Raw genomic sequence first — 18,601 nt, forward strand, 5'->3', positions numbered from 1 at the left:
TCAGCCCTTGGGACATTTTTTACCAATGAAAAATTTACCTGAATTTTCCCCTTTATACAAGTTCGTACATGAACTATTTCAGCTTCCTGAAATGAGACATCTGTTGTACCGTCAGAAATAACAGCAATGAATTTACTGTCCTGAATACTCTTTCTGATTTTTTCTCGTGCTGCTTCAGCAATGAAATTCATGAACTCTGTGGCTGCACTATTGTTCAAGTAAGTCATCCCAATATCAAGACCCTGGGCCTTATTAAGACAACAAAGTTCTGAATAATCTGTGAATGGTCTACACTTTTTAGCAATGTAATGCACATTTCGAAATTTGAAACACAAGTGGGAAATAGTTTTTTCATTGAGCTTTTGTAATGCCTTATGGGCCTCAGAGTTTGTTTTGTCACTATTAATTTGAGCCTCATCCTTTTTTACATTCATGTAGTGTGACTGCGAATCCTCATGTGCTTTAACAGAATCTTTTCTAAAAAAATTTGAACCTGTAACGAAACTACCGTTGTTTTCAAATTTGACACAAATCTTGCATTTCATCAAACGCGACTCTTTATCAAATTCAAGCCATTGGAATTCCTGAAGCCACAATGTTTGAAAGTTACGCTTTCTTTATTCAATTTCATATTTTCTCTTCCTTTCTTTTTGATTTTCGGTTGTTTTGGTTTGTTCCTTTGAGTGTTTTGACTTACTTTTATTAAAAATAGAAAAGACGCTACCGTCGCTACCGTCCGCCATGTTGAAACGTCCGCCGAGTAGAACTTGTGTTGAGCGTTTAGATTGGCGTATACAACGCAAGCGACCAATCAAATCTCGTTTTACTTGTACTTGATAAAAGCATATATTGACCCAAAGAAAATAAATAGATACAAGGGGAAAAGGCGAAAAAACACCACAATTATGCTAATACGAAACGGACTTGCCCGGCGGACTATCTACTTTGGAAAATCACTTGCCCGCGACGATTTTAACCCGGCACGGGCAAGCGGGCGTCCGCTTAAAAAAAAGCATATACAACATATGAAGCTATATATCCTATTTTCACAATATGAGGCACCATTTCACGACAATTGGGCATAATACATGTTATGTCGACTATGCATACAAATAAAGCTTGCCTTCGGAACTACAATGATTGCTTTTTAATTTGTAATTTTTAGTTATGATGCAGGGGAAGCACAGACAAATAACATGAAAAATAATATTATGCAAAAGAAAACCACATGAAAAATAATATTATGCAAAAGTAAACCACATTTGCATGCGGTTCAGAACTGCTAATGCGTAAATGATGGAATGTTTGATTGCAGCTTTGAATAAAACATTCTTCAACAATAATGTCTAAACTTTCAAGGTAATATCTAATACAGTTTTTAAGAAATTTGAATCATTTAAGTGTTTGGTAAGAAATGCCATTGGGTGGACCTATTTATATACCAAATAGTAGACAGTGATACAAAACTAGTTTTTACATTATTCTTATATTTAGTTAACATCTACCGTTAATCATGTGGCAATTGGTTGTGGCACATTTGACCATTGGGACATGTTTTGAACGTATTGTTTGCGGGACAACAATAGGATATTACCTACCCAATATCAAACCACTGAGCCTTGAAGTTTCATAAGAAATGATGTTTAAGTTATTATGCTAGTGTCTCTACATTAGCTTGTGACCCCTCGAGCGTATGCAGTGCTGACCCAAGTTAAATCACGCAATATTAAAGGACTTCTATACAATCGGTGAAACCTGTGGTTTCAGAGTTGTTATTATGCTTATGGTTTACATTAATAATCATAAGGTCATAGAATGTCTAGGTTAACAAAACGGTTCAACAATATCACATATTGAGGAATCGTCTTCTTGTCGGGTACATACATATTTTACAGACATCTCTTCTTGTCCAATGTTTTAATGATATTCTACCGCAACATCACTGACACTTTTATTGGATTCTTTGTCCTTAAAAAGTTGTCGGAGGTCAAAACATTTAGCGGAACCTGAAAAACATAAAAACGATTGAGCCTCATTGAGAGAAAACATGGCTTAGTGCATGTGCTTAGTGTCGTCCCAGATTAGCCAGTGCTGTTCGCACAGGCTAATCAGGAATGAAAGTTTCCGGGTTTTTTGGCATTTTTGTTTAAAGGTAGTTTCTAGGAGAAAATGCAGGTAATGCTGACATTGTCATCCCTTATAAACCTTATTATATGCTCATTATTTATATAAGAAATACAATGTGTGGAACAACAACGAGATGATCAGCATATCAGTAAGTAAATAAAATAAAGTAGAAAAGCGCAGATTTTATAGATTATATTCATGGTTTCTGTAGAGTATCGATTTTAGTTAACAATTAATTAGAGAAAATAAACATTGTGAAATTGTTCTTTGATAAGTGTTAGCAAACAATCTATAAACTATCAACACCAACATAATGTACGGTATTCGAATATTATACTTTATAATAGTTTGATTCTGTTTGAAAGGTATGAAAGTTTTGCAGAAATCAAAATTAACAGCGTCAGACTTCTATAATAATAATATCTATATACACATTTTGAGTCTGGCATGGTTGACGGTCCTTTTCAATTACTATAAGAAGTAATTCTGGTACCAGAAAAGGCTGCGTCTGTCAACAGCAAATAAGTTCATGTTTTAGATCACTTCCAGTTCTCTAAAACACTAAGGAAATGAAACAATAAACCACATATAAATATTGTATTGGCGATACCAATTTTGAAAGATATTATCATGGACAAAGAACAATTTACAACTATAAACCTATAAAAAAATGTTCCCAAACATTTCAAAAATAGTACTTTACCAACAAGCAGGCATGCTCTCTTACCTCGGTCTCAGGTTCCCGTACAAACATCACTTTTCTCAGGGTGGCCACCAAGGCTATCTTGGCCTCTAACAAGGCTAGACGCATTCCAATGCAGTTTCTGGGTCCATGACCAAACGGCATGAACGTGAATGGGTCCCGACTGGATTTCCCTTCAGCAGAAAATCTGAAATAATGTGTGCAAGTTTTAGTCCTAAAACTAAATATTAGCCTCGTTTTGGAAAAAAACAGGGGTTAATGCATGGGCAAAAGTGTCTTCCTAGATTAGCCTGTGCAGTCCACACAGGCTAATATGGGAAGACACTTTTCGCTTAGATTGGACAATCATTAAGAAGAGACTTCGTGTAAAAGAAAAGTTTTATAAAGCGGAAGAAGTCTTAACCGATAAGCCTGTGTGGACTGAACGGGTTAATCCGGGACAGTACTTTACACACATGCATTGAGACCCTTTTCTGACTGCTCATTAAACAGACGGTAAGAAAATTCAAATACATGCGATGTAGCACGAGAAGTTTTGCAATTTTATAGTAGTGCAAATTGTTTTACATTTCAAAATTGTCCATGTCGTTCAAGTAAGGTTGAAAGGTGTATGAATTAAAATGTATCCATTACCTATAATGTTTAGTGTTCCGCGTGTTATAAGTTTAATACAAATAATCAATAGCATAAATGACACTTTTGGGGTGTGCATTTTTGATCAATTTCTTTAGCATAAAAAATTTAAGCACAATTGGTAATTCCTGCATAATCAAAAGTCAGTAAATTTCAAATCATTCAAACAAATCTTGCAAACACTTGGCACCTTTCCGGAATGAACTTGTCAGGCTCCGGGTAGATGGTCTCATCATGATGCATCAAGTGCATGTCAAACACTACCATGGTATCTCGAGGAAACCAGTAGCCGTCCAGCTGTACATCCTGGCTCTGTGACGTTGTCCTGTCCATTCTGAAATGGGACACAATATTAATGAGCGTCGCTCTGTGAAAACCAAGCTTACTGCATTTGAACAAGAGGCCTATCACACTCAACACTTTCCGCGTGTATGGTATTTTACATTTAAAGGACATATCTTCTAAGCAAAAAAAAACAATTTAACGGAAAGTGTCGTCCCTGGTTTGTCTCCAGACTGCACAGACTAATCTGGCAGGACACTATGCAATTGCATTATGCCACGTTTTCCCAGAGCCCGGCCCATCTGTTTAGTTTAAATTAATTTGAGAAGTATAGCTTTTTCGCAACTTAAGAAAATTTTAAAATCCATTGTCCGTAACAAGGTAGACATTTCATAACAGGTATGTGTAGTATTGTGTTGTAGGTACATTCTTGTTTAATTGATTCAATAGCATGCTTTTGTGAATGCGAAAGAAATGCGCATGTAAACACTGAAAAGCATCAAGCACATGTAGACTTCATGGTGGTTACATTTCTTACGTTTCAAATTAATCTCTTGACTTCAATGTATATAGTTTTGTATGATTATTATAATGATACTTGTGAAAAGGTACTTGCAGTGATGAAACGATGACAACAGTTAATGCAGGGAGGTTTAGAACTAATTAACTATTACCTGGTAATGGGCAGGTACATGCGTCAAGTGGACCACCATGTCAAGGTATGGCATTTCCATTATATGGTCGTTTGTAACCTCCTGACAATCCTGTTGATTGAGTTGACACCGCAAATTAGCAATGCAACTTACCAGTATGTTCAAAAGTAAATGTTTAAACAAAATGTAATGTTAAATGCTGTATATACTTATATAATATTCCATAAACTGCCATAATATTAAAATGCAAACTTTAGTTTTTTAAGAAATTCTTGGTAAATATTAAATTTCCCGCAATTACACAGATTTATTAGATCAGAAGAAAATTTTAAATTGATGTAATATTTAATATATGGGAAGTATTTTATAATAAAAAAATCACATTCGTTGAATTGATATCCCCGCCAATATGCTTCTGGACACAAAAGTGTTATATTTGACACTCATAAAAGCATTTTTTTAAGAAACAAAGGGCCATAACTCCGTTATTAACAGATGGTGTACAATGCCATTTGACGTGCATCATCCTAGTATCCATATCTATACTCATACCAAGTTTCAATGAAATCCGCCAAAGCACTTCCAAGATATGGCTCCAGACGGACGGAAAGATTTACGGACGGACGGACAATGCCAAAACAATATCCCTCCGCCGATGGCGGGGGATAAAAATATGACTACCATGAATGCACATGGAAACATTTTATGAAGAATTGTTTTTGAAAATGAATTATTGTTTGGTTATTCATATTTTCTGTCCGAAGCTTAAGATGTCACATGTGCCTTCAATCATCACCTGTGGTACGGCTTTATCAGTCTCAGCAATAAGTCTGTCCTGTACATCCGGGTGAGAAGCGAGCATGTAGGCTGCGTAGTTGAGGAGGGACGATGTGGTCTCGTACCCAGCAATGAATACAATGAAGGACTGGGATTGGATCTCGTCCAGTGTCAGATCTGCAAGAGATGAACTTTTGTAACAACAACAAGTACAGCATTTTCACCACATTAGTGAAAAGGAAAAGAACCTTTACCGCATCAATTTGGAAAAAAGTGCAAAACAAACTGAAAACTGGAAAATTCATGTATTTAAATCTTCAGATTGGGAATTATGGGTCTTTATCATTGCTTGGTACTTAATTGAATGAACCCATCTAAATATGTATGTCTATGCCTTTTTGTTGAAATGTTAAGTCTCTGTGCTGATTTTATTTCTTCACTAACAGATACGATTTTGGAACGAAATTGATGTGCCCATAGTTTGACCTTTAAACTAGGATGTCACCAAACTCTTAAAATGTGGCAAGATCCTTTAAAAATTATCTGATGAAAAACGCCCACTGGAGCATTCAACTTAAGTGTAACATTGACTTTTGAGCTAAGTTCACATGTAAGCCTTACTTTTGTTACTTTTAGAGTCCATCGTTTCACCAGAATCATGCAGCTCAGCATTCAGCATTAACTAAAGGAGATCCACCGGTTGTGCTGTAAACAGTCTCTTCTTAGCAAAAATCCAGTTTAAGCAGTCTGCACCGGCTAATCTGGGACGACACTTTATGAACATGTATTATACCCCGGTTTTTCCACAGCCAGTATTATATGCATGTATGACTACAGAGTATATTTGTACAGACAATTTATTGAAAATATTGCAACTGCTATGTTTTATATTAAAATATCAGATATGTGAATTGAAATGAAAGTCAACCCATTTATAAAAGAAAACAACTTGTTACTTTTTTTGGGTGCTTAAAATAGGTTTTTTTATACTAAAAAAGTTTTGTCGCAATTGAAATTATATTACAATAATTTCAACACATTGCAAAAATATGGCTGTTGCAAAGAGTCCCTAATAATATAAATAACAAACATTCAGTTTGTTTTCATGCACTATAATAACAAAGTCATATATAAGTTCAATAGACATAATAATATGATTGGTGACTTTTGACATCATGTTATACCAGACATATACTCTATTTATTGAGACATACATGTGGCAACTAGAGAGGTAACATGTGTTGTTTAAATTTGACCCAGCGACTTAATTTTTGAACGCACCTGACCCTGATACAAACTTGTCCTAGATATTATCGCAATAAACATTCTGACCAACTTTATTCAAGATTGCTTATGCATGCACGTTATTTGTTGTTTAAGAAAGATTGCAACTGTTGAACTTGACATTGTATTTATGTGATTTTCTAAAATATTTGTTCTAGTATTATTTAGATATATTATTTGTTAAAATTATACTACAAAAAATCAGCAATCTACACAATTTGTTGAAATAAAATGTCTGCTTACATCACCATCCTTTTGTCTACCGTCAATAACCTTCTTAGTGACATCACTGAAGAACTGTAGAGGGCCTTTGGGCCAGTAGGCGCTGTAGCCAAACAGGTTCACCAGTAAAGTTCCAAAGCGTGGATAAAGCACTGGAATGTGTTGCATAATAATCAATACATCTCAATGTATGTTTCAAAATGCCTCAATCAGTAACAAGGAGTTATAATCAACGTACAGCAAGTGATCTTAGTTCTCAGCCTCAATATGATACTCATTCTGATATCAACAAGAAAATTCGTTGAATTAATATCCCCGCCAAATAATTTTGTAAATTAATAGGTGCAGATAGATAAACAAGGAATTATTTATAACATAATAACATGTAGGATTATTGTTTGTATGCACTTCAATTTGTGTGCATGCCACTTAACATTAGTGATATATATACACTCATGAAGTTTCATGTTGAAATATTGTACCTTATCTGAGATATAAAGCCCAGAAAAGTTACATCACACAAATACAACAAATTGCAATATCTCATTATTTCAGAAAGTGTAAAGTTATTGTTCTTGCGAATGACACTTCTCCTCATTGATATCTATACACCAATGAAATTCCATGTTGAAATCTTTATATGATGAGTACCACAGATATAGCCCAGAAAAGGAAAATCATACAAAAAAACAAACGGCAATGCAACTTGTTTAAGAAAATGTAGCGATATGGATCTTGTGCATGGCACTTTCCTTCATTAATATCTATAAACCCATGATGTTTAAGGTTGAAAGCAACCATAGTTTCTTGCCCTGAAACGTTGTAAAAGAGGGACATCATACAAAAACATCAAAGGGAAATAACTCACATTTAAGATATTGTATGGGTATGGTTCTTGTTCATGACACTTCTTGTTAATATCTATATGCAACTATACAATTTGATTTTGAAATCTGATATGTTTTCTGAGATATAGCCCTGAAAAAATTGTGACAGATGGACATCATACATATGGTTCTTTTTCAAGGCACTTCTTATTAATATCTATACACCTATAGAGTTTCATGTTGAATATGGTTTCTGAGATAGAGCCCTGAAACATGTGTGACAAATGGACATCATACAAAAATAACAATGTCAATAACACTTATATAAAAAAAAAGCATGGGGTTATGGTTCGTGTGCATGGTACATCTCACTATTGATATATATACACCCAAAGTCACCCATGAAGTTCCATGTTAATCTTACACAGTGTCTGAGATATAGCCCTGTAAAAATTGTGACAGACGAACATCATACAAAAAGGATATAAAAGCCCCATTCTGGAAAAACAGGGCTTAATTATATATAATAATCTTAATCAATAATAATATATACTTGAGTTATGATCTGGGAAAATGGGCATTTATGCATGTGCCTAAACTGTCGTTGCAGATTAGCATGTGCAGTCCACACATGCTAATCAGGGATAACACTTTTTCTTTCAATGGCATTTATTATTTACAGAAAGTCAATTATAAACAAAAGTCCAGTGTTGGCATAAAGTTGTATCGCTGCTTACCCTAAGCAGAATGCATATGCTAATCTTGGAAGACACTACATAAATGCATTAAGCCCTGTTTCCCACTGCGAGGCTCCTATTAAAATGTCTACAATGGGCTTGACAAAATAATGAGGAAGAATTTGAATTTTACTTAAACTTCTCTGGCTTAATGCAGCAAAAATGCATATGTAATATGTTACATCTGCATCTGCTAAGATCATTTGTATTCACTAAATAATCCATAAACATACTTGAGAGAATTATTAACGGGTCAAAGGTTGATGTAGTGAAGACCTTCTGAGCGTTCTGAATGAACGGGTCCTCAGGGTTGTTGTAGGAGTCGGTCTCAATGCCGAACGCTGTGCTGGCTATTACATCCATAGTGTAGCACCCAAAATGCCTACAACAAATGATTTATACAACTAATGCAACACCTCATTCAAAAATAAATTAGCCTCCCCCTGGGAAAACGGGGCTTAACCCTTTACCATTTAGATATGTATTTTGACGCATTTGTAGTCCCTTAGAAAGTTAAATTTAATGAAAGACATTTCTTACTATATTCAAGTGTTTAAAGCTTTATTTCCAAGCCTTAGATACTGCTGAGCAGCAAACAGCATAAAACCTGAACAGACTGCAAGTTACTCGCAGGCAGTTCTGGTTTTATGCTGTTTGCACATAGCCATTTTCACTTTACTTCTGAGTGGGAAAGGGATAAATGGGCGTGCATAGTGTCGTATTAGAAAATCCTGTCCCGTGTTATCAGGCACGACACTTTAGGCCTATACTGGATTTTCCTTTAGAGATTTAAAGGTACCGTCAACCACGGATTACAAAAAAAGAAAAGTTCTAAAATACCGTATTGTTTTACAATTATTAGTTTATATTGATTAAAAAATCACGACTGGTATATTACATTACTTTAAAAAAGTTGTTAAGTTTTCATATTTTCATATATTCGGTAATAAAATTTTACTGGGTATGTGTACCAGGTAACTACCAGTTAATTATAAATAACGCAAGTAGATTGATCATCATCGTCAAGTGGTAAACCCAGGAATGCAAATTGTGCATGCGTAGTGAATTGTATATATTTTATATATAAAATTATCAATCTACTTGCGTTATTTATAGTGCTTATTGTTATGTCACCTATTTTTGCGATGTACTTTCGAATTCACATCGCGAAATTTTATTAACGAATATACTAAAAATATGAACTTTTTTCAAGTAATGTAATATACATGTGACGACACTTTTTGCACATGCATTAAGCCCGGTATTCCAAGAGTGATTCTTAAGATGACAGTAATAATGTGCAATACAAAAGCAGAATAGTGATAGCAAACCCATGTCATACATACATTTACAATAAACTCGCAGTTTAGACAATTCTTTCATTCAAAACTTTAATACAATATAATGGATATGAACCTGGTATGCAACCAAAGGTCAGGTAATGGATGCTTTCAAAATAGGCATATACCATTATCAAAATGTACGTACGTATTAAGCAAGTTTATTTGATTAAGTTTAGCTGATCAAAAAAGCCCAGTTTATACAAGAGAGTACTTGTAAGATGCAAATCTGTTTGCAAGGATTTTAGATTGGATATAACTTCTGTAATAAATGATTATGAAGTTTTCATGTTAACGGCCAACATCAGGATCACCAAAATTGGATCTGCACCGATGAAAATCTTGTTTATGTAGTTGTTGTCTGCTCTTACTTTCTTGGCTCAATCACAGCACCCTTCTTTGCTTGCTCAACAAGGCCCTTCACCAACGTCTCGCTACAGTGACTGATCAGCGTGCTCATCTAAGGAAATCATAATGAACCATGGCATGCCCAAATTGGTCTGATGCCATATGCGTCCTGCATAGATCCATTCCAGCCTGCGCATTTTTTCTCAGTCTGGTCAGGAACTATGCTGCTTTCTAATTAGACTATGAAACCTTGCATGACTTTATAGTGGACTGGGTAAGTATGCTGATGGCATATGGCATAGTTTTCAAAACTTACATACAATACTGCAAGACCAATACTTTGATTTCAAGGCTGTTTATACTGTGAACATATAAACATGACACTGACTTGTATGAATAAATATATAACAAATAAATCATTATAAATATTTTGTCAGTTGCTTTAATAAAGATAAGATATTTACAGAATATACATGTACAAACTGACTACATGTATCAATATACAATAAAACCCTTTCAAGTACAAGACCGACAGCTAAAATTGAAATTCATACATATACAAAATGTAAATAAAATGGGGTAAATAGTTTTCATGAGTGTCAAGTTCATATGACTATATGTATACTTGTACTCATGAGGTTGGTAAGTAAACTGAGTGAACTAGTTTAAGTACTAGCATTCATTTGTGTGTAGACCTATATGATGAACATATATTGTACATGTTTATCTTTGTAGACCTTTGGTACACTGCGCAGCAGCAATACTAGACTGTCTGTGTGATAACGAAGGGGCAACCATAAAAGCGTTCTTGTGAAAATTGAGCCATATAAAACACACCTTTCTTTCTGGTTTAACTGAGATTACATGGCAAATTAAAAGTAAATGTGAAACAAACTGATATTTTTTAATTCAAGTAACCCGCATGATAATTTCAAATTAATGGAAACTTGCTATCTTGGCTCAATCACAGCAGGTTTATGTTCATGTTTTAATACTTTATTATGTTATGCAAAAATGAATTAATGTTGTGTACATCAAAGTAAAAGTTGTGCCAAAACAAATTGTGTTTGTCATATAGGTTAAGATGTAGCCTAAGGCATTTTTACTTGGCACAGATCAGGTCTCTTTGGTTTTCTAATCTAGTTACTGTAAAACCATGTACCCGTATATTCGTCAGCATCAAATTTCTTTTTTTTTCAAAACATGACTTTTTTGTGCACATGTAAACACGTAAATTTGAGATTTTTATAATACAAGAATATAAGGCAATGGTGTGGTTTATTTTTCAATGTGTTTGTGTTAAATTGTGGATCAATCAACCTACAAAATCAACGAAAAGTAATGTCCCACGACTATTAATGATTTTACAGTGTTACCATCTTAAGTTTGCCCGAGCTAAAACTAGGAGTCACAATGCTCCTGACTCGCTTCCATTCCCCGTCCTTCAACTCCAGTAGAGTCTTGTCAGCTGGTGGAGGATAGTACAGTCCCATCAAGCTCTGAAAACGAAACATTTGATACTTGCGCTGGGAAAACGGGGCTAAATGCTTTGTGAGTAATGTCGTCTCGAATGGGCTAATTAAAGATGACACTTTCTGCTTTCATTCTTTTTTTCCTTATAGGAAGTCTCTTCTGAACAGAATCCAGTCTAGACAGAATGTGTTGTCTCTAATTAGAATGCATTAAGCCCCATTTTCCCAAAGAGAGACCTATTCATTATAATTTATCTATTTAAATGAGTTGTGTTCTGAGAACTGCGGACTGCACCGGCTAATCTGGGATGACACTTTACGCACATGCATTATGCCCAGTTTTCTTAGAACCCGACTCAGATTGTCAAGTTACCCATAAATATGGTGGTAAGACAAAAAATCTACAATTAAATACATCACCAAAACTTAATATAATCCTTCAATCAACCATTGTGTTAGTACCAACATAAGAGGCAGGAAGATACGCTTACATATCTGTTTTGAAACTGGGCATGATTGGTGATCAGGACTTTCTTCATCAAGTCAACATCTTGTACAATGATCATCTTCAAATGCCCAGCATTCCCTCTGAAATTGGAAAAAAAAATGTTTTATTTAATATTAATATGAAAAGTTTTATTTAGATTGGATTACTATCAATTATTGAATATACATTTTACTATTTTAAGTGAAAAATATTACCATTTATAATTGTTACAAAAGTACAAATTAAACATATACCAGAAGATATTTAGCTCACACCAACTTTTTTCTGAAATAATTGTTATTTTAGTTAAATAACTTCAAAAATTAATACTTATAGTACATGAAAGTGAACAAAAGTTTCAACAATTATCAAAAACAAGAGGGCCTGAAAGGCCCAAAGTCGCTCACCTGAGATAAAAAGAATGACCTGTTCATTGCGCAGGTTAATTTAAGATAGCTTTGTTCCCAATAATTAAAGTACACATAGAAACTGATCCCGATTGAAACTGTTCCAACAATTACTAAGTTCAGTAGTAAAATGAGAATCATCAAACTTATAAAAAATGGAATCATCTTCATCTCTGTTCTTTAATAAACTGTCTTAGATGTTGGTAAATTTCCCAAATGTCCATTACTAGAAATGTCCAAAATATTAATTAATTACTGGTGACGCAGATTCTTTAAGCAGTAAAAAAATTTCGGGATGCTGATAAGCCCTGTGCAGCATGTTTTATACACCCTCAGGCTAGAAGGACATTGACCAATAGTCAACATCCAATAATATACTTCAATACATCTTTTCTGGGCTTATCTCAATTTTAATTGGCTTTTGCATAGTCTAAGAGGAGTGTTGAGATTTTGATTGACAGATAAGGATCTAAGACAAGGCATTTCAGCCCCTCCCTCGGTGACTCCTCAGCTTAGGCAAAGGAAACATGACATTATCTAAAATTCATGTATAAAAATAAGAATCAAAATAATACAAACAACAAAATACCATATTCATGTTCCTCTAACAGAATGCTTCATTTTGGGTATAAACATGACATATATTGGTTATCAGATGACAGACTTGTGTCATTATTTAGTTACTGGAAGTTGAGACATTAAACATCACTAAACACTACTCAGAAAGAAATGAATTACAGTATGTACAGTATGTACACAAACAAAGTATATACACATGTAAATGCAAAATAATGACACCATATAGTGAAAAAGATGCATGAAAATGATCAGCATTATGTCTCCTTTATGGATGGTCATTATCTACTGCACTAAATATGCACAGGTAAGCCAGTGCATTTACTGGAGTGAAGGTTGCCATCAGTTTCATAGCACAGTAGTCTGCTGAGATTATTGATTTTCCCAATCCAATTGATCTTAGAAGATGTTCAATCAATACACCAAAACACAGTAGGTTAACTTGGCTTATCAGTAAAGATCAGAGATAAGGCTCTACAGTGCATTAGTACATGTACACTTATTTTATGACATAGAAACAAAAGGTTTATTAAATTGCATGCAAACTAATGTCTTTATGTACACCACACTTTATGAAGGAAGTACCAGGTTTATACAAGGGAGTTAACTATTAAAAAGTATGTACAGGTTATCTTTCTTTAACATTATGGCTTATCAAAACTAGACTGTTCACATGTTTTCACTATATATATATAGAGAAAAATGCAACACCCCATCATGACCATTTTCGAACTCATCCGAGATATCTATAAAATCGATGTTAAGAAAAAAATTATGATGATTAGGCAAAAAATGTGACTTTTAGAATGTTCGCAAGCTTTTTTTACTGTATAAATATAAGGTAAATGATCCCCCCCCCCCCTATGGCGGCCATGTGTTTTTACCGATCCAAACCATTTTCGAACTCAACCGTCATATCCAGAAAACACATGTTCTGACCAAATTTCATGAAGATTGGACCAAAAATGTGACTTCTAGAGTGTTCACATGTTACCACTATATATATTGAGAGAAAACTGCCCCGCCCTCTGGCGGCCATGTTTTTTCACCGATCTGGACCATTTTTCGAACTCGTTCGAGATATCAATGAAACAAATGTTTTGACCAAGTTTCATGATGATTGGGCAAAAATTGTGACTTCTAGTGTTCACAAGGTTTCTCTATAGCCATATAAGGAATACTGCCCCACCCCCTGGTGGCCATGTTTTTCAAGGGACTGGAAACACCATTTTTAAACTCGACCATCATATCATTTAGACAAACATTTTGACAAGGTTACATGAAGATTGGGCATCAAATGTGACTTCTACAGTGTTCGCAAGGTCTTTCTTTTTTTTGACCTAGTGACCTAGTTTTTAACCCAGCATGACCCAGTTTCGAACTCAGTCGAGATATCAATGGGACAAATGTTCTGACCAAGTTTCATTAGGATCAGACAATAAATGTGGCCGCTGGAGTGGTCACAACTCAAAATGTTGACGCCGCACGACGGACGCTGCACGACGGACAAAAGGAAATCACAAAAAAAAACATTAAACAAAATATGTCCATGTGTGTCAAATCTATGAGTGTGAATATTATAGTTCTATTACCATCAGTGAAAATAACATTGGGTAAGCTATGAAGTAGATTTTTAATCAAGCATTAATGTTCAGTGTTGTATTGTACCCTTGGACTGGTCCATATTTCAACATTCTCCTCTTTGCATCATCTGCACTCGGCTGTAATAAACAACAAAGTATCATTTACCAATCCGTGACATTCTCTTTGAACTGTCAAATGAAATTATTTGAGACACGTTTTGGGAAAACTGGGCTTATTGCATGTGAGTAAAGTGTCCTTTAGGTTAGCCTGTGCAGTCTGCACAGGCTAATGAGGGACGACAATTACCGCGTTCACTTTAATTTTGTTTAGACAAGACCTCCTTTAAACGAAAGATTCCATAACAGCTGAAAGTGTCGTCCCTGGTTAGCCTGTGCTGACAGCAAATGCAAATCTGGGAAGACATTTTCTGCACATACATTAGGCCCAGTCTTCACATAAGGAGGCTTACTTCTAGTAATAAACAGCAAGGGAAAAACAATAAAAAGTCTGGATGCCTTTAAGTGACAGGAACCAACAAGAAGTGTTTGAGCCATGCTTATAATATTTCATGCTCAATGACACACCTATCAAGAGTTGACTACAAAACCCACTTTACCAGTACATTTGAGCCGCATTCTGAGAAAACTGGGCTTAATGCATGTCCGTAAAGTGTCGTCCCAGATTAACCTGTGCAGTCTGCACAGGCTAATCAGGGACGACACTTTCCGCTTATATGGTATTTTTTGTTTCAAGGAAGTCCCTCCTTACCCAAAATCACGTTTAGGCGGACTGCACAGGCTAATCTGGGACGACACTTTACGCACATGTATTAAGCCCAGTTTTCTCAGAAGGCGGTACATTTGAATTCTAAAAAAGCATGCAGACTGACATTAAAGTCTAGTACAACAATTATTAGTTTTAATTCAGAGCATTATCTTCTGAGTTCATATAGTCTTAACTATTTGTTTAATAAACAAGAAGTCATAACATAAGACCTACATGGAGAAGGAAGTCTAGAAATATTCCAAATATGGGGACTGGGAAGGTGCCCTTGATGTTGTACTTGTACTTCCAGATGATCCAGCCAACCCAGTCATATCTGCAAAGAAATGAAACAAGTCTTGCCCTGGGAAAATGGGGTTTAATGCATGTGCATAAAGTATCGTTCCAGATAAGCCAGTGCAGTCTGCACATGCTAATCAGGGACTAGACTTTCCGCCCTTACTAGATTTTTGTTTTAAAGAATCTTTTAAACAAAGAATTTAAAAAATAATAAGTGTCATCGACTTAATTGCTGTCAAGCACTCATTTTAGTTCAAGATTCACAAATTTCTCAACAATTAACATAGTGACTTAGTTTCCCGTTTGACCCCAAAAAACAACTTGACCTTGAAATTGTCTTGATAAACTTTCTAATGATGTTTGATCAAGATTGAGTCATAGATGCAGCTTCTAGAGTGATAACAAGTTTTTTTCTGAATTTGACCTGGTGACTTTGTTTTTGGTACTCCAAGATTTGAACTTGGCTTAGATATTTCCAAGATAAACATTGTTACAAGAGTTCATCAAGATTGCGTCATAAATCACTCTTCTAGGTTGGTTTCAAAATCTGGGCTTCTAGAGTATTAACAATAACCTTTTACTAGATTTGATATATGGTGAGCGAGTTTTTTGACACATGTGATACAGATTAAAACTTGGCCTTGGTTATGATTGACAATATAAACATTCTAACCCAGTTTCATCAAGAAGGAGTTACATTATGATAATGTTGCTTCTTGAGCGTTCAAAAGTTTTTTTTGTAAAATATTTGACAGAGTTTGATTTCCACTGGACTCAGATTCAAACTTGGTCTAGGTATTGTCCAGATATGCAGTCTGGCCTTACTTAATCACGACTGAGTGACATTTACTGTGACCCCTTGAGTGAATATGCTTGACAATCAGAGGCGTATTTAGGTGGGGGGCTAGGGGGCTAAAGCCCCCCCCCCCCCTCCCCCAGCTGGCTGGCTAGACACGATTTTTAATAAAAATGAGCCCCTTACAGTTTCAATCCACTTGTGTATTTCCTGTCATATGTCCCTTATTAAGCCATAAACAGCTGTCGATTTGTGTGATTAGCCCCAAGGCATGTGTACAGACGATCTAACCTTCGTCAGCTAAAGTGCACGCTTCATTGACTGTAAGTAATAAACTGCGCTATTTGATTGGCTGAAGAAGATACATTCAACTAATGAAACTCATCCATACATTTAGCTATAGATAAATGTTTTCAAATGGCTGCCGCATGAGACTTGTGAAAAACAATATTTCAATTTGTAGCAATTAAAGAGTTTAGACGAACACAATCGACAATTATTATTATTTTTTCAGTAATTTCTTTGATGAATTTAGTTGGTATTAGCTCTTTAGAGTGATAATCCTTTTGAGTAACAAGTTATTGCCAGTGAAATTCAACTGCACACTTAAAGCGGGTATATACGATTTTGTCAAATATTTAAGAATTTATATAAAATGTGTAAAAACCGTATTATATATATATTTCAATATAAATTAAAATAAAAGTTAAGAAGAACATGTGTCGAAAATGCGAAATAAGCCAGATATTTAATTCTGAAATTGAAAACGGCTGTACAGCCGAATACGCCAGCATGTTTACCATAGTTTAGTACGCATGCGCAGGTGTGCAGACATGGATTTTAATGCTCTTAAATTTATGTGAAAAACTATGGATTTATACGTGCATTTCGAAATAAGTTTTGGATTTAAGTGAAAATAGTAGGATAATCTTCATGTCACCTAAGAAAAATAAAGAAAAAAACGTAAACAAAAGTGCAAAAAAGGCTAAAAAGAGAAAAACAATATCACCAATTGAGCCCGCCAAAATAAGCTCGGGATTATCGCACGAAAACACCGGCAAAACCGGTTCCGTTGTAAGCGCTGCCTACAGTACATGCGACACGAACAATGTTAATAATGCAGCAAAACGTGTAAACTTAACCACAACACCGACCGCTTTCAATTTCGACAACTATTGTTTACAGGACGCTATTTGGAACATGAACTTCAATACAGGATCGCCACTCTATAACAATCAGTTCGGGGTTTCCTCTCCACCGATGAACCAGTTTGGAGGTTTCGGCCAACAATATCAAAGCACCACGAACCCCTCCATGAACCCCACCTTGGATCCCACCATGAACCCCGCCATGAGCCTGATGAGTCCTCCTCCTTGGGCCACGGGATTGATAGAGGACATAAAAACAATCAAGCAACAGAACAACATTGTAGTATCAAAGAAAGACAAAATTGAAGAATCCGTCTCTAAAATCACTCTTAAGGTAGAACAGTTAGAACTTCAAGTAAAATCTATGGAAAACAGCTGCAACTTTATAAATGGACAGTTCGAAGAAACTAAATTAAAACTTAACAAATCAGAAGAGCAGATCAAAATGTTCAACGAAAAATCCAACAAATTCGAAAATATCCTGCACACTTATCAAACAAAATTAACCCAGATTGAGGACTCAAATGATAAATTGGAATTTCATAGTCTAAGAGAAAATCTACTTATTCATGGAATAAAAGAAACATCAAATCAAGAAAATTGCGAAGAAACCATTAAGACATTAATTCGAGATGTGCTACGGATTGAAAAGAACATCGAGCTCGATAGAGTACACCGTATAGGAAAAGCTTCACCCGGGAAAACACGACCCATAGTGGCAAAATTTCACCATAACTTTGACCGAGAACTCGTCCGAAAAGCCTCAATCGACAACAACCAAGATCTAAGGACGCTACACCAAGGAGTTGGAATTCAACAAACGAAGGCCACACTCGAAAAAAGGCGATCCAAACAGCACATAGTTGACAGAGAACGCACAGCTGGAAGAATCACCAAATGGGCTGGATCCAGACTACTAGTAAAAGGACAGAACGGCACATACCAAGAAATAAATAATTAGGACAATGGAAAGTTAAAAATCATTTCGTGGAATGTAAACGGACTTATACGAAAACTAAATGACATTGACTTTTTAGAATATATTAATCAATATGATATTATCTTATTAAAGGGGCCTTTTCACAGATTTTGGCATTTTTTAACTTATTCATTAAATGCTTTATATCGATAAATGT

General features: G+C 35.2%; 1 protein-coding gene across 1 annotated transcript in view; it reads right to left on the minus strand.

Annotated features, from left to right (window-relative positions):
- Positions 1–1,928: 1,928 nt before the first annotated feature.
- Positions 1,929–18,601, minus strand: part of LOC127835578 (cytochrome P450 3A29-like) — a 33,188-nt gene continuing 16,515 nt past the window's right edge. Inside the window, exons 3-14 of the mRNA XM_052362013.1 lie at positions 15,459–15,558; positions 14,544–14,596; positions 11,897–11,993; positions 11,310–11,432; positions 9,957–10,045; positions 8,479–8,627; positions 6,708–6,833; positions 5,195–5,352; positions 4,442–4,509; positions 3,654–3,797; positions 2,855–3,017; positions 1,929–2,006 (exon numbers count right to left, since the gene is read on the minus strand). Coding sequence (XP_052217973.1) covers positions 1,929–2,006; positions 2,855–3,017; positions 3,654–3,797; positions 4,442–4,509; positions 5,195–5,352; positions 6,708–6,833; positions 8,479–8,627; positions 9,957–10,045; positions 11,310–11,432; positions 11,897–11,993; positions 14,544–14,596; positions 15,459–15,558 — 1,348 coding nt within the window. The remainder of the gene's footprint in view (positions 2,007–2,854; positions 3,018–3,653; positions 3,798–4,441; positions 4,510–5,194; positions 5,353–6,707; positions 6,834–8,478; positions 8,628–9,956; positions 10,046–11,309; positions 11,433–11,896; positions 11,994–14,543; positions 14,597–15,458; positions 15,559–18,601) is intronic.

This window comes from Dreissena polymorpha, chromosome 6 (genome assembly GCF_020536995.1).
Source record: "Dreissena polymorpha isolate Duluth1 chromosome 6, UMN_Dpol_1.0, whole genome shotgun sequence".
Taxonomy (NCBI): domain Eukaryota; kingdom Metazoa; phylum Mollusca; class Bivalvia; order Myida; family Dreissenidae; genus Dreissena; species Dreissena polymorpha.